The sequence below is a fragment of the Saimiri boliviensis genome, chromosome 2 (genome assembly GCF_048565385.1).
Source record: "Saimiri boliviensis isolate mSaiBol1 chromosome 2, mSaiBol1.pri, whole genome shotgun sequence".
Lineage (NCBI taxonomy): Eukaryota > Metazoa > Chordata > Mammalia > Primates > Cebidae > Saimiri > Saimiri boliviensis.
This window is the reverse complement of record NC_133450.1, coordinates 160179942-160207412: the sequence shown is the minus strand read 5'-3', so window position 1 is coordinate 160207412 and position 27471 is coordinate 160179942. Positions and strand designations below refer to the sequence as shown.

Genomic DNA, 27471 nt, shown 5'->3' with positions numbered 1-27471 from the left:
ACTGAGACTATGGAAATTGGAACATTTACTAGATACTTGATGATGTAAAAAACTGTTAATTTTTTAAAACATGTTTAGGAATAGTATTGTGATTATGTGTCCTAAAAGTCCCCATTTTCTAGATGCCAACTGAAATATTTATATAAAAGAACCCTGACGACTTAAAAGTTCATGGGCCGTTCTTCACATCTGTGAATATGCTAAGCTACAATCAGCCTTCTTTCCTAGCCTGTCACGTTATAGCTAGAGTTCAGAAAATACAAAGCAGAACTGGGAATCTCCTATTTTGCTGATCAAAGTGGTAGAAATAAACCAGTTCAAGTAGCTGAAACTGGAAACTATTTCTCACTCTTCATGCAGAAAAGTGGCCAGTACCTCAGGAGATACAGTACTGAATGATGCAATCTAATGATTCATTTTCAATTTAAGAAGGTTTTACTTAAATGAAATGCTTCAAAATAAAAATGACTCCAATATTTAGATCTAAGAGACAATAATTCCAAGTGTTTTCCACAACTTGATTTGGAATTTAGTTGAATGTAGGAAACGCACTGAAACTAGTTGGCTATATATATATCCAAGGGTGAGGGCCTATATAGCAAAGATTACCAGCTCTGGACTCAGACTGCCCAAGTTTATGGCACAGATCTGCCTTCTGGATGTTGTGTGACCTTTGGTCAAATTACTTAACCTTTTTGTGCCACTGATCTGCATAAGATGGGGATAATATCTGTTGTTGGTAGGATTTAATGAATACATATAATACATACAAAGTGACTAGTACACAGTATTCAATGAATAATATTTATATGGCTGTGAACTTAGGGGTGGAAAGACTGACTGGATCACATTAAAACTTTCCTCAGATGGAAACAGTGTATTTTTTGGGGAAGATGGGGTGGGGAACAGGGTCTTGCTGTCCCCCAGGCTAAAGTGCAGTGGTGTGATCATGGCTCACTACAGCCTCAACCTCCTCGTCTCAAGCAATCCTCCCACTTCAGCCTCCCAAGTAGCTAGGACTACAGGCACACACCACACACCCTGCTAATTTTATTTTTTTAGAGACAGGGTCTTGCAGTGTTGCCCATGCTGGTCTTGAATTCCTGGGCTCAAGCAATCCTCCTACCTTGGCCTCCCAAAGGGATTACAGGTATAAGCCACCGTGCCTGGCCTAGCAGTATAGTTTAGAGAACAGAATTATGTTTTAAAACACTTTTTTTTTGAGACGGAGTTTCGCTCGTTACCCAGGCTGGAGTGCAATGGCACGATCTCGGCTCACCGCATCCTCCGCCTCCTGGGTTCAGGCAATTCTTCTGCCTCAGCCTCCTGAGTAGCTGGGATTACAGGCATGTGCCACCATGCCCAGCTAATTTTTTGTATCTTTAGTAGAGACGGGGTTTCACCATGTTGACCAGGATGGTCTCGATCTCTTGACCTCGTGATCCACCCGCCTCGGCCTCCCCTTAAAGTGCTGGGATTACAAGCTTGAGCCACCGCGCCCGGCCTAAAACATTCTTATGTCTGTGAAATAAGCACTGATTAGACTAAACCTGAACATAGGACAGAAACTACGGGCAAAATAGTCACTAGGTGACTATTTAAAAATTTTTTCCTGGCCGGGAGCGGTGGCTCAAGCCTGTAATCCCAGCACTTTGGGAGGCCGAGGCGGGTGGATCACGAGGTCGGGAGATCGAGACCATCCTGGTCAACATGGTGAAACCCCGTCTCTACTAAAAAATACAAAAAATTAGCTGGGCATGGTGGCACGTGCCTGTAATCCCAGCTACTCAGGAGGCTGAGGCTGGAGAATTGCCTGAACCCAGGAGGCGGAGGTTGCGGTGAGCCGAGATCGCGCCATTGCACTCCAGCCTGGGTAATGAGAGCGAAACTCCGTCTCAAAAAAAAAAAAAAAAAAAAAATTTTCCTATTAGAATAAACTTTTAAAAAAATAAGGAAGAAATTTTTTCTTACGGCTTAAGATTTCACTCTAGTTCTCATTACCAGTGTGAAGTAAAAAAATGTCTGTTTCAACAGAGATGTACAATGAAAAACTGCAGAAATAAAGGATTCTTTAAAATTGATAACATAAGTCAGACAAGTGTAAAAAAGGAAAGAAAAATGAGGTGTTTTTCTGATCATAAAATATTTATTAAGGTATATTTTAGGGAATATAGTGAATATAAAATTTAGGATCACAATATGAAGCAATTTCAAATCCTCTCAAAGGTCAGCACAGCCCTCAAAACTCTGCAGATGTAAAACCACTGGTGAGACACTAAAAGCAGTTCGACTAGTACAGAAGTGGAGTTTCATGAACATTTACAACTAGAGCATATGAATACCTCTTTTAAGTGCAAAACCACACCACATTACACTAATGCAGCAACAATGCATTCATTATTGTTCTCATTAGTCATTAGTAGTCAACTTGCATAAAACACCAGAAAAAAGCACAATGGAGTTCACAAAGTGGGCTAAAAAAATGAACCTGTCCTTGCAAAACACACATTGTAATGAAAGAAGAGATGTTTAAAAAAGTATATGCACACTATAGAAGCTGTGTTCATTCCAAGGATCTCAAGTGTCATTTCCTTTTCTGTAAAATCAAATTACAAGAACCAGGCACAACTAATATTTGGGAGGCAGTGTGTAGCTAAAATTTCATTTAACTAGTTATTCAATGATTTTTAAAATCCCCATAAATCTTTTCTGTCCTGAGGTAGTTGCAAAATAAATCATAACTTGGATATCAACTAGAGCTGAGGCTTTGACTTTTTACTCATTAAAACTAGTTGTTACAGGAACTACCTTTAGATATTTAAAAGACAGTTGAGAAATGGGCCTCTTACTACACACACAAGATGATGGCTATGTGGGAAAGAGGATTAGCTGCTTCAGAACGTGAGAGATACAGTCCACCATTTCTTTCACCCTCCCTACCCATTTTAGAATCTTTATTGTCCAAAAAGCCACCATGAACAACACAGTGAGAGCAGACAGATCACCGTCCTTTGCTGTATCCAGGGAAGAAAAGGTCAAGTAGAGTCTGCAGAATCTCATTGGGAATCATGATATAATTCTGGCCAAGATCATGCCGGCAAGCAGGGCAGGAGAAAACCTGTGCCTTAAAGGAGCGCTGCAGGCAATCCTATGGTAAAAACAAAAACATTCAATTTCATCTGATGGTAAAGCATGTAAGTACTCAGCAACTTATGCTTTTAAATAGGAACCAGAAACTGGTAATGAGAGAAATGTACAGGATTAACAAACACAGAGGCCTGAATTTGCACTGCTGGAAAAACCTACAGTCATGGCTTTAGTTTCATCTCTGGCACATATTGTGAGACTTTAGATAAATTATTTAACTTTTGTACATCAGTTCCTCATCTACTTAAAATGATGGAGTTAAGAGATTACATATGGTTCCCACTAGCCTCATCTTTTAAGTTAGATTTTAATCCCATTCTTTCTAAACAGAGACCTAGAGGAAAGAAAAAAAGAAAAATCAGGATTCCCTTGCTTAGAAATAAATTTTATATTTTACCAAATCACTTAACATATAGCAGGCAGATCACCTTAGGTCAGGAGTTCAAGACTAGCCTGGCCAACATGGTGAAACCCTGTCTCTACTAAAAAACACAAAAATTAGCCGGTCTTGGTGGTGCGTGCTTGTAGTCTCAGCTACTCTAGAAGCTGAGGCATGAGAATCGCTTGAACTGAGGAGGCAGAGGTTGCAATGAACCAAGACTGCATCACTGCACTCCAGCCTGGATGACAGGGCGAGATTCCATCTCAAAAAATAAACAAAACAAAATAAAAAAACATTAAGTTCTGAAGTTAGGGCACATAATCACCACTTTGTAGAACAAGATTCAAACCTTGGCTTGACTATGCATTTTCATGTATGTATATAGGTGTGCTAAATACATTATATTACGAGTTAATCAACTCAACTCCAGGTATAAATTCATATGTAGATTTGTTTCCTTTTTATAAAAGAAACTGAAGTTCTGAAGTTAGGGCACATAATCACCATTGGGTAGAACAAGATTTGAACCCTCGCTTTACTAAAACACAAACTTTCCTTTAACACTATACTGATAACACAATATTCAATTCATCTGGGCATAATGCCAGATACAAACTTTTAGATTATTCATTAAGTGCATGAAAATACCCCAGTTTGCACTATAATATATAAAACATAAAAGCTATTACACAGAAAAGAGCAATGACTTTTTACTTTCTCTCGCATTTCAGCCCCTCCTCAAAATTCCAAACATGATAGAATACCTCAAACAACATATATTGGAATTTAACTAGTGTCTAATTAAAACATGCATTTACCACCAAGATATAATTAAATGCTTCTTAAATAGAAGGTTCCACACTATCCTGACTTCGTGGAAAATACTTCTTAGCATGCTGAAAACAGGTATAGAGATTAGTGTGTCTTCATGCCTTACAGGGAAAATGAGGAAGGAATTCTACTTACTTTACAGACATTGTGGAAGCACTCAGTTGTCACAGGCTGGTAAACTAGTTCCTGGCAGCAAACACACATAAAAGACTGTTCCAATTTTTTCAGAAAATTCTAGAATGGTACCCAAGAATAAGGAAAGTTAACAGTTCATAATATATTAATAAAATTCATCTATTGTATATTTCGAAACAGCTAGAGAATAATTCAAATGTTCCCAGCATAAGGAAACGATACATGTTTACAGTGATGAACAATCCAATTAGCCTGACTTGATTATTACTTGTTATATGAATATATCAAAATTTCACATGTATCCCAAAATATATCCATCTATTATTTGGCAATAAAAATGTCTCAGTCACATTTAATGTCTTCTATTCAAAAAATCAGGTAGTCATGATTCTAATTACCTGACAAAAGCAAACTAAAGAAACCCGATTCCATAGACGTTAGTTGTAAATCATAGTACTAGATAGGAAAAGTTGGAAAGTCAATATATAATGTTAAAAAGTCAAAGTTCTCCTAAAACTTGCATTCCAGGGATAAACTATTTTTCACTTAAAAAAAAAAAATAATGGCAGCTGGTCTCAAGGTCATTACGTACTGTCTTTTTTCAAAATGCTGTACTGCACAGTATTCCAGTGTATGAGCATGTATTATTAAATCTTCTGCCATTATACAACTTGAATATTTGTGTCTTTTGGAGCTTGAATAAAAAAGCACTAGGCAACAATACTCTGTTGCATCTAATACCACCAAAAAAAATCCACATGTTTATTTTCCTTAGATTAATCTGTGGTATTTTTACCTCAATCCTAAAATCATATACCTTCCTGATGCTAATGTTTACTTACAATAGGACAAAATTACAAAAAATAGAGCCACCTAAAATAAACATGATCAAATGGATGCCCTATATTGCTGGTTCCATTTCATCTTGGCTACCCTTTATTACTGGCTCCATTTCATCTTGGCTGTTTTTTTTTTTTTTTTTTTTTTTTTGAAGCTAGAAGGAAAAGTAGTTTTTTTCTAAATCAGTCATAAGCATACTCCTTCAGTTACTTTAGGTAGTGAGCGAGTACATTTCACATTTACTTTTTATATTAATAGAAAAAGTAAGGTTGGGCACAGTGGCTTACACCTATAATCCCAGTACTTTGGGAGGCCGAAACAGGTGGATCATTTAAGGTCAGGAGTTCTAGACCAACCTGGCCAACATGGCAAAACCGGTCTCTAGAAAAAAAATACAAGAAATTAGCTGGGCATGGTGGCAGGCACCTGTAATCCCAGCTACTTGGGAGGCTGAGGCAGGAGAATTGCTTGAACCTGGGAGGCAGAAGTTGCAGTGAGCTGAGACTGTGCCACTGTACTCCAGCCACGGTGACAAAGAGACTCCATTTAAAAAAAAAAGTAGAACTTCTAAGTTTCAAATTTAAAAATCAAAAGATGGCTCATATTAACTGATTTATGAACATGGATTATTATTATTTTTTGCTTTACCAAAAAAGTCAGCAAAGGGGAGAACATGGATTATTAAAATCAAATGCATTACAAAGTATTATAAACACATTTTTAGAATATGGAAATTATGAGGAGATGTTGAAAACTCTCAAACTTTATACCAGGCACTCTCTCATTAACAAACTCCTTTGTTAATGACCAATATTTAACATGGTTCTTCTATAGTTCCTATAATATGGGTATATCTAATACAGGTATTTTGAGTAGCTATAATGTGCTAGGTGTTCACCTACAGCGGTACTAAAAAAGCGATCTGTGCTCTCGTCGAACTTATGCTTCTATAGGAGAGCAAACAAAAAAAATAGATTCAGATAGTAGTAACTGAGGAAACAGCAAACTGACTCTCACCTATAATCCCAGCTACTTGGGAGGCTAAAGTGGGAGGACTGCCTGAGACCAGGTGTTCCAGATCAGTCTGGGCAACATAGTAACCCCATCTGTATGAGTTTTTTTTTTTTTTTTTTTTTTTTTTTAAACTTTAAAAAGAGGTTTCTAGAAAGGGTAGTTTAGGAGGACCTCTCTTGAGGAGTCTCATGTTTAAACAGACTTAAAGGATATGAAAGAGTGAGCCACATGAAAAGAGAATCCAGCCAGAGAAACAGTACGTATGTAAAGGCCCAGAGATCTCAAGATGTTGTGTGTGTTTAAATAAAACAGTGACCACTGCAGTCAAGCAATCTGGGCACAAGAGAGTAGCAGTAAGAGGAGACTATAGATGTAGGTAGAGCTGTTGATCACAAGGTCTTTGGAAGGAGTTTGGACTTAAGTATATGCACACATATGTATTTATTTAAAGTCACTGTTGGCTAACACTTGTTTTTTTTCTGTCTTAATAAATGTGTTACTGGCCTATCTGAAGAGAATAGGCATGAAACGTGTCCAGGGTCACAGTACATAATGTCCAGAGTAACCACTAGCAGCAAGGTCACAAAATATGACCTAGGCAGGTCAGATTCTGTCACCAGTGGGATACTGCCGATAGGGAAGACCTCTTTCACATGCACTCAGGTGTATTTTTCCTCTCTGTAATTGTTACTGTCCCACATGCCCACCTAAAGTCGGAACTCAACTCAGTTATCACTAACTAGACATATCTTTCCCTACCAGAGAATTAGGCTGATAAACAACCGCTTCCTGTATCTTAATTTTCTGTATGTGAAAATGAGTGTGACCTAACATAGTCAGACTCTCCTCATGCCTGGGTGTCTTGGCTAAAATGCAAGGAACACTTCTCCAAGTGTAATCACTTTTCCCTGCCTTCTAAGCATGTAAGCCTCATTTTACCAAGGAAAACCCAATTATCACATTTATAGGCAAAGGAAATGACAATTCAAATCCAAATGATATTTGGTAAATTTCACAATTTCTAAAAGTTTAAAAATCATATTAAAAACATTCTTCATTAGTAATAACGACTATCCCTCACAGAGAGAACTCTTGTAGAGTTTTTCCGTTGCTGTCGAGATAGAAAACACAGACATAGGGGCACATCGACACTTTGGCGAGAAAGAAAACAGAGAAGTATTGCCAATGACAAGGGGTCAATATTCAACACAAGATTCAAATTTATAAGTAAAATTAAAGATACAATAAGTCAGTGATGAATGAACAGAAAATTCATATTTGAAGCCTCCAACTTTAGGGATTTGTTAAGAAAGACTTGCCTGCAAAACACAGCTTAACACAAAACCCACACATTAATTATGTGATTCCTTTTCATTTTAAAATTATGTGATTAAGAAAAAAATGAAATATTTAAACACATAAAATACTTAAATAGACAAATCAATCTGGTTTATTTTATCCCTTAGTTTAACATGTAGGTTTGAAATTTGTGCTGAACTGCTTAAGACTTACGCTGTTAGGTAACTTTGAACTGTTACAAAAACTTCTGTGGCGATTTTAGGTTAAGCTGACCATGAAAATTCTTCTAACAGTATCTCAAAGTAAAGTAAGTTTAGCCATAGAGAAGTAAAAATCAAACATCTAAGAAGTTTAAAATATATTTAGAATCTTATGTATGTGCTGCCTGAGATTACTTCTGAAAGGCAGTGGCACTGGATGAGAAAACCGGATAGAAGGATGAAGTTTTGACTGACATGTGAAAAACATACTTTATGAGACAATTACTTATCATGTTAATATCACTATGTTATTATTTTAAAAAATCTTAACATACTGGTCCTTCCACAAGATGTGCAAGTACTTCATCCCACAGCTTCTGGTTTTGACAATCTTCTCTGATGAGATGTTGCTGTTGAGGAGTTAGTTGAAAAGCCTCGATTGCTTCTGTTGAATCTGATGCTTTGAATACTTTGGAGGCGCTTGGACAGTCATCTAGATTTATTTTAAAAATGTATCAGCAGACTTACAAGTGGTTCTAAGCAGAACTATGAAACAAGAGAGTTAACTGGCACAAGTAATGTTTAGTAAAAAGATAAACCAACACAAAGCAGCATCTAATTTCCCCTAGAACTGTAATCCAGCACTTTGGGAAGACGAGGCAGGTGAATTACAAGGTCAGGAATTTGAGACCAGCCTGGCCAAGATGGTGAAACCCCGTCTCCACTAAAAACACAGAAATTAGCTGGGTGCGGTGGTGGGCACCTGCAATTTCAGCTACTTGGGAGGCTCAGGCAGGATAACTGCTTGAATCTGGGAGGCAGCCATTGCCGTGAGCTGAGATCGTGCCATTGTGCTCCAGCCTGGGCAACAGAGTGAGATTCCACCTCAAAAAAAAAAAAAATTCCTCTAGAATTTAGGATACTATATTTTCTGCTACATGGCTCTGACACTATTAAAATACACAAAAGATCCATGTTCTACCCCCCAACCAAATCCTTTGCTTTCATTTCTTGTAAGTCTCTCCATTTATTTTCTTAACATTTATCTTTATTAAAAAGTACATTGGCTGGATGCAGTGGCTCCTATCTGTAATCCAAGCACTTTGGGAGGCTGAGGCAGGAGGATCCCTTCAGCCCAGGAGTTCTAGACCAGCCTGGGCAACTGAGAAACTCCAACTCTACAGAAAATAAAAAAAATTAGCCAGCTGTGGTGATGCACAGCTGTGGTCCCAGCTATTCCAGGGGCTGAGGTAGGTGGATCACTTGAGCCGGGAAGTCAAGGCTACAGTGAACCACCATCTTTCCACTGTACTCCAGCCTGGGTGACAGAGTGAGACCCTGTCTCCAAAAAAACAAAAACAAAACAAAAAAAACCTAGTATGTTATTATGGTTTATATTTGGCAATCATTACCTACCATCTGAAATTGGCCTTTTTTTGGTTCCACTGGGCTGCTTCTTTGACTGTCCTTTAGTCTTCTTCCCTTCTTTATCTGAAGGGTAACCTGCTGGATACTGATGGGAGGGGGGGTACAATATAGATTTAAGCTTCACAGAGAAGGGGGTTTTAAATCCTGGTGAGAAATTAGAAGGGACAGGAAGACTACACTTTCCCCAAACTGAAAAATTTTACATAAAAGAAACAGACATTTAAAGGAAAAGAATTCAGAGCACAGATAACTATTAAAATCTCAATTTCAGAGTAAAATATGTAGCTGTGACTGCTAAGAGATTACATTTTATAATATACTGATCTTACATTTCAGATCTAAGAAAGATAAGGCTTCAGGAGTTGTGATTAGGTAGCTTAAAAGAAAGTAGAATACAGATACGAAGATAAATGAGGACCAATCATAGAGCACAACAGGTGGAAATCAAATCGATTCGATCACAGGAAATTGTGGAGTCAATCTAAAAAAGTATCAAAACATTAAGGGTTAAACTTCTAATCTCCTAAAGTTAGAGGGAGGAGTTTTTAGAAGATCTAAATCCTCTACCAACTAAGAGTTGGTACTACTGAATCCTCTACCAACTAAGAGTTAGACTTGAAGTAACTATTATCTATTAGTTAATATAGATAACTTCATTTATCTATTATTTTTATGTTTATGTTTGCCATAAAGCTTATTATCCTTACGTTTCGATGGCTACCTTTTTTGAGGGGCTGAGGTAGGAGAAGCATGCTTTGTAAAACAGTCATGCTTAAAGCACTGTATGTTTCAGGCCTCAGTGCCTATTAACTCACCATAGCAGATGGGCTCACATGCTTCTGCTCAGTTTCAAATCTAACCTATCTAAAACAATGCTCTCAAACAAGGGCATCTTAAAAATCTTCTGAAAGTGAATTTTAAAAGGTTTTTTAATATTAAAAAGAATTATTTTAGTAGTTGCTTTAGCAGCTGATGTCTTATTTTCAACAACCAATTCTATGAGTTTAAAAAGACAACAAAAACAGAAACAGATAAGCACTAGAAGACACACTCACCTGCCTGGATGGTCAGACACTTGCCCACAGTTCAGCCCCTACACATGCAGTGTGGGCAGAGCCAGGGAAAATGACAAAGCTGGCAGTTTTTATGGGAGGCACAACAATGGGGAATGATGGGAGATGAACTCAAACCATGCTCTGAAGTCAGTGTCAGGGACAAATTCTAGGGTATACAGGCCATGAAGGGGAAATGCAGCCATACCATCCACTATGCACACAAAATCAAAGTCTTTATGGGTTAACAGCTGAGCATAGGCAAAGGGGAAAAAAGGCAAAGCACTAAAGGTGGTAGCAGGGCAGGGAAGCAGCTTTGTGGGGGAAGAGAGAAAAGGGGTGAGGAAAAGTGAGAAGGGTAGAAAGCAGACCACTCTTATACAGCCACCTCCCCACCCTTTCCCTACCAGAAAGACATCCCCCATGCCCTCTAGGATAAATGTCCTTTTTCAAAGCCTCCTATACCTAATTTTTAGGAATCCCTTTCCCTCACACTTCAAGTCATTTCCAACTTGATTTGGAAACATTTTACTTTTAATTAACAAGCCCAGCCTTTTCCAAGTACAACTCTTGATTCTATTGCAGTCCGATATTCAGGATGCTACCTTTTCACTTCTTTTCCTGTGTCTATTTGCATGGTCTTATTCCTCACCCCTTATAGTCTACCATCAATGCTGTGGGTTATATCCAGTGTTAAGGCATGTCGACAGTAGAGGTGTATATTTTTATGAACATATAGGCAGCCTAGACAAATGTAATCTAACCTGTAAACGCAGACATAATCTCCTTGACCGTTCTATTCCTTCGGAGGTCCAAGGCGCAGGTTCAACATCATCTCTTCTTAAAAGATAGCGCCAAACCAAGAATCCATGGCTTGATGAAATCTCTGGCCAGTATTTCACCACCTAAATCACAATATTTCAGCACTAGTTTGAGATTTAAAGTTTAGACTTTCTCAAGTCATCACATTAGTGGTACCAAAATCACCTGTGCCAGAACTAAATGCAACTTCTGAATATGTTGCTTTGCTGTAAGGATAGTAAATAAGTCAAGAATACTCACTAAAACAGTTTTGATCTTAATTTCTATTACAGTACTTCCCATGAATACATGATTGGTATAAATATAGTAGAGTGACAAGATTATGCTAATTAACAAAATTCTGTATAGTAAACATGGCAGCAAATTTCTATTTAAAGAATGCAAATCTAGTAATATCATAATGTGCTTTGCTTTGAAAATCTATTACAAATAAAATCACTCTGAAAAGATATGTAAAAATCAAGTTTATATAACAGCCAGTTAGTTAAATGGTTTTATTATAAATACACACACACACACACACACCCCTCAACCCAAAATAAAACTGTGCCCTTAAGAACTCTAAATAAGCCTTAAAAGTAAAGTACTGAAGTTAAGAGTTTGTTTTGTGCATTTGTTAAATTTCCAGGAAAAGTAGCAATATAAGATGGCTACTGTTTCCTTGAGCCCACCCCCAGTAGTTCTTTGCAGCAACCCTGCCTTGAAAGCCCAGGAAGAATGACAAACAAGATGTCATGCCAGATAGAGCACCTTATAAATGCCATCATATCTGTTGCCTTCTTCAGGAGCATATTTGCTGATCTTCCTCCCTTTAAAACTGCGTATCACTCTGACTGGCTTACCAGCTCTCCAATTCCGAGACTCTGCTCCAATTTTATCATCCAATGGAGCATCACAGTTTAGGGCCAATGCCCTAAAAAACAACAAAAAAGTCTTTATACCACGTAATTTTTCTTCAAGTATACAATCGAGTCATTAGCTCAATTAAAAGGTGAATTATACCTTACCTGATGGTTAAGATTCTATGATTCTTTCCATATTATTCCAGATAATAGGATTATGCTTTCCCCCACCAGCAGAGAAGACAAATCAGTTTTCTGATGTCACCCCCAAGCCAGGGAATTGGTTCTCAGATAGCCTGTAGGGTTCTTCTGAAAGTAATAACATCTGTGCCACGTATAATAGAAAACAACTAGAAATACATGGAATTTTTCTTTAAATAACGTTTGTTGGGGGAAGGGAGAATGTTGGAAAGCTAAAGCAAATGACTGTTTTAATAGTTATCTTTGATAAGGGTGTGAGGTAAATTGCTGGAATAATGTAGAAAGAAATCCAGAAATATAAATTTGTCAGCAACGTACAAATGACCTTCCCAGGTCTACTTTCCACATTCCAGACAACAGAGAATCCTTAAAATTTAAAAGATTAAGAACAAGTGCTGTATGACAATATTCTTTAAAGGCCTCCATAAAAAGATAAATTCAATAAGGCTGAAGCATTCAAATGCCTGTGCTAATCACAATAAAGATTTCTGGCTGCTTGAGATCACTACATTTTACTGACATGGTCAAGGAGGAACACTGAGTTGGAAGCAGCACCTGACCTAGCTGGAACTTGCTTAGTATGTGCATTCACCCAGTAGTAACAAGTCAGTGAGCTCATCAGATGTTAGAAGACCTTTCTTGGGAGAACCTAGTTGTACCAAAATCTGTATTCAAATTATTTTTAGTATTTTAAAATAACAGTTTTAGAATCAGTTTAAAATTAGCATTTTCATCTAAGACACCTATTTAAGTGTAAAGAAAACAATGAGGACACTTAAGGTGAAAAAACAAAAAACAGAACTATACCCAATCTGGTGAAAGCAGATATTAAATAAACTACTATTTGAGGGTATAATTCTTTTTATGTAGGCTCAAGTTAAAAAACAGACCTCAAGACCATGACTAGCTTATTGGAAAAAAACTTCTTGACCATAGTTATATTTTAGTAAGTAAAAGAACTTAAAGTGTTTGTTTTAAAAAGTATATATATAGCTGTGGTCAAAGAGTTAAAGCTTACCAAGTTACTTTTTCTTTTTTTAAATCTAAAATGAAGATGCATTAAAATTCTGGGAGGTAGAAGAAAATACAGCCATCAACTCTAGTATTAGTATTATATCTTACTTACTGAATACCTATTAAGGTATTATACATACTTTATCTTAAAGAGCTAGGATTAAGTATTACCTTCCTGTCACTGAATGGAATGCTTTAATGCTCACAGGTACCTTCAGTCATGATTACTGCCACCACTAACTGACACTGTCAACTCACTTCTGGCTTCAGATAATTAGGCTATTCAAGTATGTGAAGAGAGTCCAAGAAGATGAAACTAGGCAACATGGCAACAAAGCTCCTCCTCTGCAGCTCAACCAGTCAGGTGCCTCTGACTGCCCTGATAAAAGATGCCCAGGTTACTTTGCTGCCCTCTTTAGTTTCTTAAAGTTAGAAAAGCTGGGAAGAAATAGGAATAAACTCAGAAGCAAGAAGGTATCGAATTACCTCTTAGCAAAGAAGCAAAAATGAACTGAACTATGCACTACTGGGGAAAGGGCATACTATGGGTCAGAGCAAAGAGCCTTTCACCTCAGTTTTCGTGTTTGTAAGACATATAGGTACCTCTGCCCAAGCACTTTTGCAATCACAACTTGTATTCACAACAATGTATAAAGTGACAGGATGTTAAAGTCTCTCTGGTAATTCAATCCTAAATTGTTTCCAGTTGCTATTTCATTTTCACTATCCCCTCTTTATAGCAAACATTTATATTGCTTGTCAATTATATTCTAATCAGACTGTAGGGGGTACTTATTAGATTGTCCAAAAGAGTGAAAGGAATCTAACATGTACATTACAATGGTGAGTAGTTATAAAGGAAGTTCCTTTCAAGAAAAATTACTGATTATTAAAGGGAAAAATAATTATCAGATTTGACAACTTGAAAGAGTCCTTCTGCAAATTCAAGATACACTTTCATTGACAAAAACACACCAAAATATTTATTTTAAGACATTCTTCTTGAATGACTACTTTTTTGCTAGAAAAAGATTAACTAGGGACTAAGCTCCTGTCTCAGGAATGTATTCACCAGCAAATCTGACCTGTCTCCTCTGCTGGTTCAGTAAAAATAATCCTACCATCAGAAATAATATAGAACACATAAAAACAGAAATTCTATGTAACTTGGTATGCATTAAAGTGTTGAAATCATTCTGGTATATCCTTTACTTCACACAGTAATCAGAAATTAAGGGGACACTACTTAAAACTGAGTGATTTAGACTCAAAGTGAAAAATACTTTTACTCAATTAATCCACAAAATACCCTTAAGGATATAAAAACTGTTAACTTTATGAAATGTTCATGAAATTTTCAGTATGACAAATTATAATGTGATTTTTTTTTTTTTTTTTTTTTGCTATCTGGTGGTCCGGATTACTTATTAATATTGGCATTGAGCGCATTTAGAAAATAAAACATTTTGAAATTAATAAACTTTCTGTACCCGTGGAAGCTGAGATGTCATTAGTATTTCTATAGAATAAAGGTCAGCATAAGGTGGCTTTTTTGTAATGTCTTAAGGGGATTTAGTTAGAAAAAACATTTCAGTGACTAAATGAACATTTCCTTAAACAACACTAGAAGGTAACTTACTAGCAGACATCCTAAAAGTACATTCAGTACAGATCTGATTAAGTGGCCTTATGTTTCATCTAGGTACATAAATGTGGCTCCCAAACATAACATCATTTCATATTTCGGAGTTTACTCTAAAAAAGAAGTTTGTTACTTTAGCTTTGACCAATGAGTAGTAAACAAGCCACCTTATTCTCAATTTCACTTAAATTACACAGGCTCCTTTCTTTCAAAGTTGTCAACATTTTCAAATGTATAGCACATGTATTCAGTAAGACTAGGAATTATGGCATTTAAAAAGTAACAGTACAGGCCAGATGCGGTGGCTCACGCCTATAATCCCAACACTTTGGGAGGCGGAAGAAGGTGGATCACAATGTCAGGAGTTCAAGACTAGCCTGGCCAAGACGTAAAAACTCCGTTTCTACTAAAAATACAAAAAGTAGCCAGACGTGGTAGCAGGCACCTGTAATCCCAGCTACTTGGGAGGTTAAGGCAGAAGAATCACTTGAACCTGGTGGGGTGGGGAGAGAGGGCACAGGCTGCAGTGAGCTGAGATCATGCCACTACACTCCAGCCTGGGTGACAGAGTGAGACTCCATCTCAAAAAGAAAAAAAGTAATAAATAATAAAAAACCAGTATAAAGATATGTTAGGATGCTTAGACACAATTATATAATCAGGCAATGGAATTTTAATTCCAGATATTTAACTCCCAGTTCTAGATTCTCCTCTGCAATGTAAGTTATAATTTACAGTCCTCTTATGAAACTTTTATACAATGTTCAAATTCTAAACAGTCTTTACAGTAGTACCTGTTCATGTTTGTTAATGTTTGATCAGCTGAAGGTGCGCCAATTCTTTTATTACCAGCAAGATTTTTACCACCACTTCCAGTGTATGTGAACTCATCACCTCGGTCCTGTGAGAGAAGATTTTCTATATTAAGAAAACTAAACCCAAGTATAATTTCACCAATTCTTATTTCAGAGTCAAAACATTTCATTAGGACGTAAGTTGCCATTTTCTCTCAAGGCAGCTCTCAAAATAATGCAAAATTTAAATGCAATCTTGTGTATAGTATACCTTCAAGTTATGTAACTTGACCTAAAGCTTTCACTTTAAATTATCACTTTTCAACATCTCCAAACATGGGTAGACTCGTGGTATATATGTAGTCAAATAATCAATACAATGTTATAAGGTACGTCTTATGGGTTGAAATATTTATTCAATTCAACATCAAAAACTGTCAATACTAGCTTGTAGGTTCTTTATAGATAATACCACTTCAATAAACACTCCATAACCCAAATTTCCAACGGACATCTACACCACACCTAAGTGTCCTGTCTCAAATTTCAAATTCTGGCATTGACAATAAGTACTATAAAAGCAAGATTACCTAAAAACTTATTAAAATTCTTTTTTTTTTGTTTTTTTGAAGACAGAGTTTTGCTCTGTCACCCAGGCTAAAGTGCAGTGACATCATCTCAACTCATCGTAGCTTCTGCTTCCCAAGTTCAATAGATTTTCCTGCCTCAGCATGCCAAGCAGCTGGGATTACAGGAATTTGCCACCAAACCTGGCTAGTTTTTGTATTTTTAGTACAAATGGGGTTTCGCCATGTTGGTTTTCAACTCCAGGCTTCAAGTGATCCACCTGCCTTGGCCTCTCAAAGTGCTAGGATTACAGGCCTGAGCTACCACGCCCTGGCTTTCATATTAACATTCTAACAGTATAGTAAGATCTCTCTATTTCATACTCTGTGGATTCATACCTATCACAGTCAGGTAAAATAATCACCTTCCATTAAGAAGAAATTTGGGAAAAATTTGAAAAACTAAAAGTAGCATAAAGTATCTACTAAACGTAAAAAGGCCAAAAGATGTCCCGTACACTAGCTCACCAATTACTTCTGTGGCACTCTAGAAATTTTTATGGATATTACTATCTCCATCTGATTCACTACTTATTTATGTGCACAGAGTTGTTTGTGGTAACCTCTGACGGTAGTTTATACTTCTGTAAAATTGGTAGTGATATCCCCTTTATTATTTTTAATTTCATCTATTTGATTCTTTTCTTTTTCATTAACCTGGCTAGCAGTCTATTTTGTTGATCTTTTCAAAAAACCAGCTCCTGGATTAACTGATTTTTTGAAGGGTTTTTTGTGTCTCTATCTCCTTCAGCTCTGCTCTGGTCTTAGTTATTTCTTATCTTCTGCTAGCTTTTGAGTTTATTTGATCTTACTCCTCTCTTTCAATTTTGACAACAGGGTGTCGATTTTAGATCTTTCCTCGTTTCTCTTGTGGGCATTTACCGCTATAAATCTCCCTCTAGACACTGCTTTAAATGTGTCCCAGAGATTCTGGTACATTGTGTCTTCATTCTCGTTGGTTTTGAAGAACATCTTTATTTCTGCCTTCATTTCATTGTTTATCCAGCCGATATTCAGGAGACCGTTATTCAGTTTCCATGAAGCTATGCAGTTCTGAGTTATTTTCTTAATCCTGAGTTCTAATTTGATTGCACTGTGGTCTGAGAGACTCTTTGTTATAATTTCTGTTCTTTTGCATTTGCTGAGGAATGATTTACTTCCAATTATGTGGTCAATTTTAGAGTAGGTGCAATGTGTTGCTAAGAAGAATGTATATTCTGTGGATTTAGGGTGGAGAGTTCTATAGATGTCTATTAGGTCCTCTTTGGTCCAGATCTGAGTTCAGGCCCTGGATATCCGTGTTGATTTTCTGTCTTGTTGATGTAATATTGACAGTGGAGTGTTAAAGTCTCCTACTGTTATTGTGTGGGAATCTAAGTCTTTTTGTAGGTCATTAATAACTTGTTTTATGTATCTGGGTGCCCCTGTATTGGGTGCGTATATATTTAGGATTGTTAGCTTTTCTTGTTGCATTGATCCTTTTACCATTATGCAATGCCCTTCTTTGTCTCTTTTGAGCCTCACTGGTTTAAAGTCCTTTTTATCAGACTAGGATTCCAACCCCTGCTTTTTTTTTTTTTTTTTTGCTCTTCATTTGCTTGGTAAATTTTCCTCCTTCACTTTATATTGAGCCTATGTGTGTCCTTGCATGTCAGATGGGTTTCCTGAATACAGTACACTGATGGGTCTTGACTTTTTATCCAATTTGCCAGTCTGTGTCTTTTGATTGGGGCATTCAGTCTGGTTACATTTAAGGGTAATTTTGTTATGTGTGAATTTGATCCTGCCATTTTGATGCTAGCTGGTTGTTTTGCCCGTTAGTTGACGCAGTTTCTTCAGTGTGTCAACGGTCTTTGTCATTTGGTACGTTTGGAGTGGCTGGTTCTGGCTGTTGCTTTCCAAGTTTAGTGCTTCTTTCAGCAGCTCTTTAAAACAGGCCTGGTAGGGATAAAATCTCTCAGCAATTGCTTGTCCGTAAAGGATTTTATTTCTCCTTCACTTAATGAAGCTGTGTTTGGCTGGATATGAAATTCTAGGTTGAAAGTTCTTTAAAGATATTGAATATTGGCCCCCATTCTCTTCTGGCTTATAGAGTTTATGCCAGATCATCAGCTGTGAGTCTGATGGGCTTCCCTTTGTGGGTAACTTGACCTTTTCTCTCTGGCTGCCCTTAGCATTTTTTCCTTTGTTTCAACCCTGGTGAATCTGATGATTATTTGCCTTGGGGTTGCTCTTCTTGAGGAATATCTTTCTGGTGTTATCTGTATTTCCTGGACTTGAATATTGGTCTGCCTTGCTAGGTTGGGGAAGTTCTCCTGGATAACATCCTGAAGTGTTTTCCAGCTTGGATTCATTCTCCCCATCACATTCAGGCACACCTAGCAAACCTAGATTAGGTCTTTTCACATAATCCCACATTTCTTGGAGGCTTTGTTCATTTCTTTTCACTCTTTTTTCTCTCATCTTGCCTTCTTGTTTTATTTCATTGAGTTGATCTTTGACCTCTGATATCCTTTCTTCTGCTTGGTCAATTCAGCTTTTGAAACTTGCGTATGCTTCATGAAGTTCTTGTGCTTTGTTTTTCAGCTCCATCAAGTCATTTATATTCTTCTCTAAGTTGTTTATTCTCATTAGCATTTCGTCTAACCTTTTTTCAAGGTTCTTAGTTTCTTTGCATTGGGTTAGAACATGTTCTTTTAGCTTAGAGAAGTTTGTTATTACCTACCTTCTGAATCCTGTTTCTGTCAATTCATCAGACTCATTCTCCATCCAGCTTTGTTCCCTTGCTGGTGAGGAGTTTCACAACTTGAAGGAGATAGGCATTCTTGTTTTTGGTGTTTTCATCCTTTTTGCACTGCTTTCTTCCCATCTTTGTGGACCTTTGAAGTTGGTGACTTTCAGATGTGGTCTCTGAGTAGGTGCCCTTTTTGATAATGTTTAAGCTGTTTCTGTTTTTTAGTTTTCCAACAGTCAGGCTCCTTTGCTGTAGTACTGCTGGAGGTCCACTCCAGGCTCTGCCTCCCTGGGAATCACCTGCGGGGGCTGCAGAACACTAAGGGTTGCTGCCTGTTTTTCTTCTGTTATCTTTGTCCCAGAAGGGTACCCGCCAGATGTCAGCCAGAGCTCTCCTTTATGAGGTGCCTCTTTTGGATATACGGGGGTCGGGGAGCCGTTTGATGAGAAAGTCTGTCCCTTATCAGAGCTCAAGTGCTGTGCTGGGAGATATGTTGTTCTCATCAGATCTGCTGGGCAGGTATGTTTAAGTCTGCTGCAGTGGAACTCATAACCGCCTCTTTTCCCGGGTGCTCTGTCCTGGGAAGGTGGGGCTTTATTTATAAATCTCTGATGTGCTGCTGCCTGCTGTCAGAGATGCCCTGCCCAGCAAGGAGGAAGTCTAGCCAGAGTCTGCCAGCAGAGGCATTGCTGAGCTACCGCAGGCTCTGCCCTGCTGCTGTGTAAACTTCCTTGCAGTTTTGTTTACAGAGGTACAGTTAGGACTGCCTCGGTAATGGCAGAGTGCCTTGGTAATGGTGGACTGCCTCGGTAGTGATGGACTGCCTCGGTAATGTCAGAAGTCCTTCCCCCAACAGAGCTCGGACATCCTGGGTCAAGCTCCAATTGCTGTGTTTGGTGGGACACTCTCAAGCTAGAGCGTTTCAGGTTGCTGGTCTTTGTTGGGGTGGGACTTGCAGAGCCAGACCACCTGGCTCCCTGCTTTCAGCCCCCTCTTTTTCAGCTGCATGGGCGGCTCTGTCTCCCAGGCGTTCCAGGTGCCAGTTGAAAAAGCCACCCAGGCCGGGCGCGGTGGCTCAAGCCTGTAATCCCAGCACTTTGGGAGGCCGAGGCGGGTGGATCACGAGGTCGAGAGATCGAGACCATCCTGGTCAACATGGTGAAACCCCGTCTCTACTAAAAACACAAAAAATTAGCTGGGCATGGTGGCACGTGCCTGTAATCCCAGCTACTCAGGAGGCTGAGGCAGGAGAATTGCCTGAACCCAGGAGGCGGAGGCTGCGGTGAGCCGAGATCGCGCCATTGCACTCCAGCCTGGGTAACAAGAGAGAAACTCCGTCTCAAAAAAAAAAAAAAAAAAAAAAAAAGAAAGAAAGAAAAAGCCACCCAGCTTTGTGTGAGTTTCTGTGCCAAAACCCGCGGTGCTGACTGCCATGCTGTAAACTCGTGGCTTTTCAGCCCGGGAATCTCCTGGTCTATGGGCAGTAAAAACTGCGGGAGAAGTGCAGTATCCGAACTGGAGTGCTGGAGTGGCTGGAAAAGCCTCAGATGGCCTCCACTGGGCAGGAAGGGGGTGTCCTATGGGGATTGCACTTCCTGGGTGAGGCAGCGCCTTGGCTTGCCCTTCTTGGGCTACATTCACAGTGCAACCAGTCTCTTTGAGATGTACCTGGTACCTCGTTTGAAAATGCAGAAATCACTCCCCCTCTGCGTAGCTCTTGCTGGTAACTGCAATCCAGAACTGTTCCTATTTGGCCACCTTCTTTCCAGGTTCCAGTTGTTTATCTCTTCTAAGAGTGGGGACAAAGTCTGGCAGATTTATTTAGAAGCTGTATATAAATGTGTTTACTTAATGGTTTATCTTTCATTTAGTCAGTAACAGGACTTTCCCTGTGAGCCTACTGTGTCCATGGAAAGCAGCTGAGTTAAATCCCGGGGGTGATGGTTCCCCTGGGAGATGACATGGATGGAGAAATTGTTCATACACAGTGCAGCAACCTTGAAGCAGTATCCAAAGAGGCATGGTCATGGGGCCTCTTTTCTTTTCTTTTTTTTTCTTTTTTTTTTTTTTTTTTTTTTTTTAAGACAGAGTCTCACTTTGTCATCCAGGCTGCAGTACAGTGACGTGATTTTGGCTCACTGCAAACTCTGCTTCCTGGGATTAAGAGATTCTCCTGCTTCAGCCTCCCAAGCAGCTGGGATTACAGGCAGGCACCACCACGCCTGGCTAATTTTTGTATGCTTAGTAGAGACTGGGTTTCATCATGTTGGCTAGACAGGTCTTGAAATCCTGATCTCAAGTGATCAGCCCATCTTGACCTCTCAAAGTTCTGGGATTATAGGTGCCTGCCACTGTGCCTGGCCCTATTTAAGATAATATTTTGCTACAGAGAATATAACATTTGAGTCCGTGTTATGTGCACAGGACTACATAAATTATCTCTAATGTAACCATCTTCCTGACATAAAATACTATTACTTCTTTTTACAGATGAGGAAACTGAGGTTTATTAGAGTTAAATAATTTGGCCCAAGTCTCATATACAACAAATATCAGAGACCAGATCAAATACAATTTCCCAGATGCTAAAAACAAATGTTAAAGAGACTACATTTCTAGTTGGTTTATTACAGAGCCTTTAAAAAAATTCCAAGAGCTGACTGTAATAAACTATGCAACATCCTTTATATTTCTGACAAATACATAAATACAGAGCCTCAAAACACGCATGCTAAAGAAGTATGCAAAGGATGAACCTAAATATTTCCATTTTCATTTACTTTGCCATGTTAATGTAAATGCTCTGCCAAATGTGCCTTTCAGAAAGATGGAAAGCTTTTTTATTTCTGTCTGAAAACATATTATATTTTGTGCTCTTCATAACTATGTGAATTAATTCATCTTTATAACAATCCATGAAAGCAAGTAAATGCCTGTAAACCATAGATCTGATGAACAGTAAAAACACAAACAACCCAATTAGAAAATGCCAAAAAACCTGAAAAGCTCTACTATTAGAGGTTACACAGATGGCAAATAAGCAAATGATGCTCAACAATGAGATATCACTACACATCTATCAGAATGGCTAAAACAAAAAACAGCAACAGCAGCAAATACTGGTGAGATGCAGAGAAACTGGATCACTCGTATTCTGCCGACAGGAATGTAAAATGGTACAGTCACTGCGGAAAATAGTTTGGCAGTTTTTTTCAACAACCAAACATGCAACTGCCACATGTGGCCTAGGAATTGCACTTTGGGGGCATTTATCCCAGAGAAATAAAAACTTATATTTACAAAAACCTGTTCACAAATATTTGCTGTAGCTTTATCTGTAATAGCTAAAAACTCAAAAGAACCCAGCTGTTATTCAACGAGTAAATGATTAAACAAACTGTAGTACATCCATACCATGTACTAGTAACTAGACAATAAAAAGGAATGAACTACTGATACATATCATAATCTCCTGAGGATTACACTGAATGGAAAAAGCCAATCCTAAAGGTTACATACTAAACAATTCCATTTATAAAAATTCTCGAAGTGACAAAATTACAAGAATAAAGAAAAGAGGCTGGATGCAGTGGTTCACGTCTGTAATATCATCACTTTGGGAGGCTGAGGTGGATGGATCACTTGAGGTCAGGAGTTTTGAGATCAGCCTGGCCAACATGGTGAAACCTCGTCTCTACTAAAAATACAAAAATCAGTCAGACATGGTGGTACGTGCCTATAGTCCCAGCTACTCAGGAAACTCAGCCAGGAGAATCATTTGAACCTGGGAGGCAGAGGTTGCAGTGAGCCAATCGTGCCACTGCATTCCAGTCTGTGTGACAGAGTGAGACTCTGTCTCAAAAAAAAAAAAAAAGGCTGGGTGTGGTGGCTCATGCCTGTAATCCCAGCACTTTGGGAAGTCAAGATGGGCAGATCACCTGAAGATAGGAGTTTGAGACCAGCCTGGCCAACATGGTGAAACCCCGTCTCTATTAAAAATACAAAATTTAGCTAGTCAGGCATGGTGGTGGGTACCTGTAATCCCAGCTATTTATAAGGCTGATTGCAGTGAGCTGAGACTGCGCCATTGTACTCCAGTCTGGGCAATGAGAGCATAAAAAGAGGAGGAAAGATTAGTGGTTGTCAGACGTTAAGAAGCAGTTAGGTTTTACATATGATAGGTGTAGCTATAAAGGGGCAATACAACACAATAATGGAAACTGTGATAATATAAATGTTCAGCCCCTGACTGTACAGTGTCAACATCCTGGTTCTGATATTGTACTATATAGTTCTGCAAGATAGTCAACACTGGGAGGAACTGGGTAGAGGGCACAGAATCTCTGTATTCCTTCCCTCCTCCCTTTCTCTTTTTCTTTTTTAAAAGACAGGGCGTCTTGCTCTCTGTAGCCCAGGCTGGAGTGCACTGGCACAATCATGGCTCACTACAGCCTTGATCTCTTGGGGTCAAGCAATCCTCCTGCTTCAGTCTCCAAAGTAGCTGAGACTATAGGCATGTGCCACCACACCCAGTTAATTCCTTTTTTTTGTTTTTCCCAGATGAAGTTTTGCTATTGTTGCCCAGGCTGGAGTACAATGGCGTGATCTCAGTTCACTGCAACCTCTGCCTTCCAGGTTCAAGCAACTCTCCTGCCTCAGCCTCTGGAGTAGCTGGGATTACAGGTATGCACCACAATGCCCAGCTAATTTTTGTATTTTTAGTAGTGACAGGGTTTCTCCATGTTGGTCAGGCTAGTCCTGAACTCCCGACCTCAGGTGATCTGCCCACCGTGGCCTCCCAAATGCTGGGATTACAAGTGTGAGCCACCATGCCCAGCCACACCCAGCTAATTTCTTTCTTTTTTGGTAGAGACAGGGCTTTGCCACGTTGCCCAGGCTGATCTTAAATTCTTCAGCTCAAGAGATCCACCTACTTCCGCCTCTCGAAGTGCTGGGATTACAGGCATGAGCCACTGCACTCGGCCCTCTGTATTATTTCTAATGCTACATGTGAATCTACAACTACCTCAAAATAATAAGTTTAATTAAAAAAAAAAATCTTTATCGATCTTTAACACTGAAACGAAAGTTTTTATTTTTTTAAAGAGAAAATTTAAAGGAGGAGGAGGAAAAAAGGCTCCATAGAGGCTGGGTGCCATGACTCACAACTGTAATCCTAGCAGTTTGGGAAGATAAGGCAGGTTGATCACATGAGGTCAGGAGTTTGAGATCAGCCTGGCCAACATGATGTAACCATGTTTCTATGAAAAATACAATAATTAGCTGGGCGTGGTGGTGCATGATTGTAATCCCAGCGACTTGAGAGGCTGAGGCAGAAGAATCACTTAAACCCAGGAAGCAGAGGTTTCAGTGAGCTGAGACTGCCACTGCACTCTAGCCTGGGCGACAAAAGGAAAACTCCACCTCAAACAAATTTAAAAAATCAGCCAGGTGTGATAGTGGGCATGTGAAACCTCACATACTCGAGAGGCTGAGGCAGGCAAATTGCTTGAACCCAAAGACAGAGAGGTTGCAGGGAGCTGAGACTGCACCACTGATGTACCCCAGCCCAGGCAATAGATTGAGACTCTGTCTTTTTTTGTTTTTGTTTTTTTTTTTAAAAAAAAAAAAAAAAAAAAAAAAAGCTCTAGAGAATGTGTGTTTTTCTTGTAATACTCACTTACCAAACACATACAAGTCAAACCAGTACATAGTACATGTAAAGAATACACTGCCAAATGATTTACTTCCTAACTTGTATAGAACTGATTACTTTGATACAAAAACTGCTAGAAAGACACAATAGTATTTGATGCATCCTAGGAAAAACTTTTGTATTTTACCATATGATCAAGGCAGGTTCTAATGAATAACTTTATATAATGACTTACGACTTCATCCGCAAATCCACCAGCCAGGACAAGAGAATAGGCCCCATCATTACTTCGACCATGAATTCCACCAACATGAGGTCTGTGAACACCTGCTTCGCTCACCTATAAAACAAGTAAAGAGAGTCTCAAAGTACCTCTGAACAGTTAAGATACACTTACAAAATGCTTTCATATATATTATTGGTACCTAAAGACTCAAGAAGTGAGTCTCACAGAGATCTATCTTTTGCTCTCTCATTTTACATCTCCTCAAATATATCCTTTAGGTTCTGAAAATTGTAAAACTGATTGGGTAGAATTCTGAGTTGCACAATGACTAGTAAATCTTCTATCTATTGGAAGTTTCAGCTCAACTCAGCTAAAAGATAACTAGCAGCAGTATGTATCATTTCTCCCTTTATCTCTAGTCTTTTTTTTTTTTTTTTTTGAGACGGAGTTTCGCTCTTGTTACCCAGGCTGGAGTGCAATGGCGCGATCTCGGCTCACCGCAACCTCCGCCTCCTGGGTTCAAGCAATTCTCCTGCCTCAGCCTCCGGAGTAGCTGGGATTACAGGCACGCGCCACCATGCCCAGCTAATTTTTTGTATTTTTAGTAGAGACGGGGTTTCACCATGTTGACCAGGATGGTCTCGATCTCTCGACCTTGTGATCCACCCGCCTCGGCCTCCCAAAGTGCTGGGATTACTCTAGTCTTGGATAGTGGCCCTGTTTCCTACCTAGTTTGCGAAGTTCAAATGCAGGTGTTATTTTAGCCCCACTCTTCTCCCTTATTCCTTAAACGCTGTTGATCACAAGGATTGCTTCTTTTACCTCCTAAATTTCTCAAACCCATCTTTTTTTACTTACACTGTTTAATCTTAGTTTGAGTCATGAATGTTTGCAATAGATCCTGTTTTACTGCCTCTACTTTTGCTCCTTCAAATCCATCCTAGGTTATCACAAACTGGATAATTCTCTTAAAAAATAATTCTGCTTTGACTTTCAACTGCTTAATATGGCTCCTATCTATTTTTCCTAGCCTTATCTCCAGCTTCTCTTTCTAGGAACTTAGATGCCTGAGCCAAAACTACTCAATGTTAGCCAAATGTGCTATCCATTTCTACTTTATTCATTTCTGCTTTTCTGCTTCAATGGCTGACTGCTTTTTCCCTTGTATCTTCATTCCTGCCTCACTGAAACAAGTGTCACATCTTTGTGAACTTCAAAATTCTTGAGAAAGGTGTTGTAGTTCATCTGTTTTTTATAGAATTGTTCTTTTTTCGGGTAGACACAGAGGTCTCATTATGTTGCCCAGCAGGCTGGTCTAGAACTCCTGGGCTCAAGCGATCTTCCTGCCTCAGCCTCCAATTTGGGATTACAGCTGTGAGCCACATGTCCAGCCAACACAATTGTTCTTAGCAGAGTAAAGGAAGCTGAAATTCAAGTTTGCATAAGAGTTTGGCATGCGAGGGGTAGGGGGAAGGCATTTAGAACCTTTTAGAAGTCAACAAGAAGCTGACAGCAACAGAACCTGGAAAGGTTTCGGCTGTTGAAACACCTCAGCAGAAGGGACTATTTGATTTCCCCACCTCACCAACCATAGCAAAAATAATCTGTTTTTCCTAAACCTTCTCCACTTTCTAAATAGCAAATCCATCTTACTAGTTGCTCAGGAAAATCTCATACTCATCTTAGACTATATAAGGAGGCTGTTAAAGTTTAGAAAATAAATATGTGACGGATGTACAAAAAAAAAAAGAAGCAAAAAAAAGTAAGGTGATTAGAAATAGTGTATTTTTACTATATTTATAGTATTACATTCCATTCAGTATTTTATTGTATTTATAGATCCAAAGTCTTAATAACCTAAATTTCAAATACTGGTTCAACCAAAATTGTAATACAACTATGGCAAAGATGAGAGAACACAAGAGTATTAAACTAAGTATTTCATCTTCCTCAGAAAGAAGTTAATGCAACTAAAAGATGAAGAATAAAGTACTATAAACACGTTATTTATTAATAGAAATAATAATGTAGGGCTGGGCATAGTCGCTCACACCTATAATCCCAGCACTTTGAGAAGCTGAAGCACAAAGATCACTTGAACCCTAGGGATTCAAGTCTGAGCAACATTGTGAAACCCCGACTCTACAAGAAAACACAAAAATCAGCTGGGTGTGGTTGTGTGTGCCTGTAGTTCAAGCTACTCTGGTGGCTGAGGCTAGAGGACGGTTTGAGCCCAGGAGGACTGTGATTAAGCCACTGCACCCCAGCCTACACAACTGAACGAGACCCTGTCTAAAATAAAGGCAGAAGAAGATGGTAGGCCAAGAGCAGTGGCTTACACCTATAATCTCAGTGATTTGGGAGGCCAAGGCTGGAGCACTGCTTTAGGCCAGGAGTCTGAGACTAGCCTGGGCAACAAACCAACCAACCAACAGTCAGCATGATGGCACACAATTTTACATTTTTAGTTCTAGCTAGGTGGAATCACTTGAGCCCAGAAGTCTGAAGTTACAGTAAGCTGTAACTGCTACTGCACTCCAGCCTGCGTGATAGAGCAAGACCCTGTCTCTTTAAAAAAAAAAAAAA

General features: G+C 38.9%; 1 protein-coding gene across 2 annotated transcripts in view; it reads right to left on the bottom strand.

Annotated features, from left to right (window-relative positions):
• Window positions 1-2124: 2124 nt before the first annotated feature.
• UHRF2 (ubiquitin like with PHD and ring finger domains 2) overlaps window positions 2125-27471 on the bottom strand; it is a 93074-nt gene continuing 67727 nt past the window's right edge. For both annotated transcript variants that reach the window (XM_010338771.3, XM_003928173.4), the window contains 8 exons: window positions 24895-24999; window positions 15644-15750; window positions 11901-12063; window positions 11093-11233; window positions 9265-9361; window positions 8184-8341; window positions 4496-4594; window positions 2125-3148 (listed from right to left, as the gene is read on the bottom strand). In XM_010338771.3, the coding sequence (XP_010337073.1) occupies window positions 3002-3148; window positions 4496-4594; window positions 8184-8341; window positions 9265-9361; window positions 11093-11233; window positions 11901-12063; window positions 15644-15750; window positions 24895-24999 (1017 nt within the window). In that variant the 3' untranslated portion in view covers window positions 2125-3001. The remainder of the gene's footprint in view (window positions 3149-4495; window positions 4595-8183; window positions 8342-9264; window positions 9362-11092; window positions 11234-11900; window positions 12064-15643; window positions 15751-24894; window positions 25000-27471) is intronic.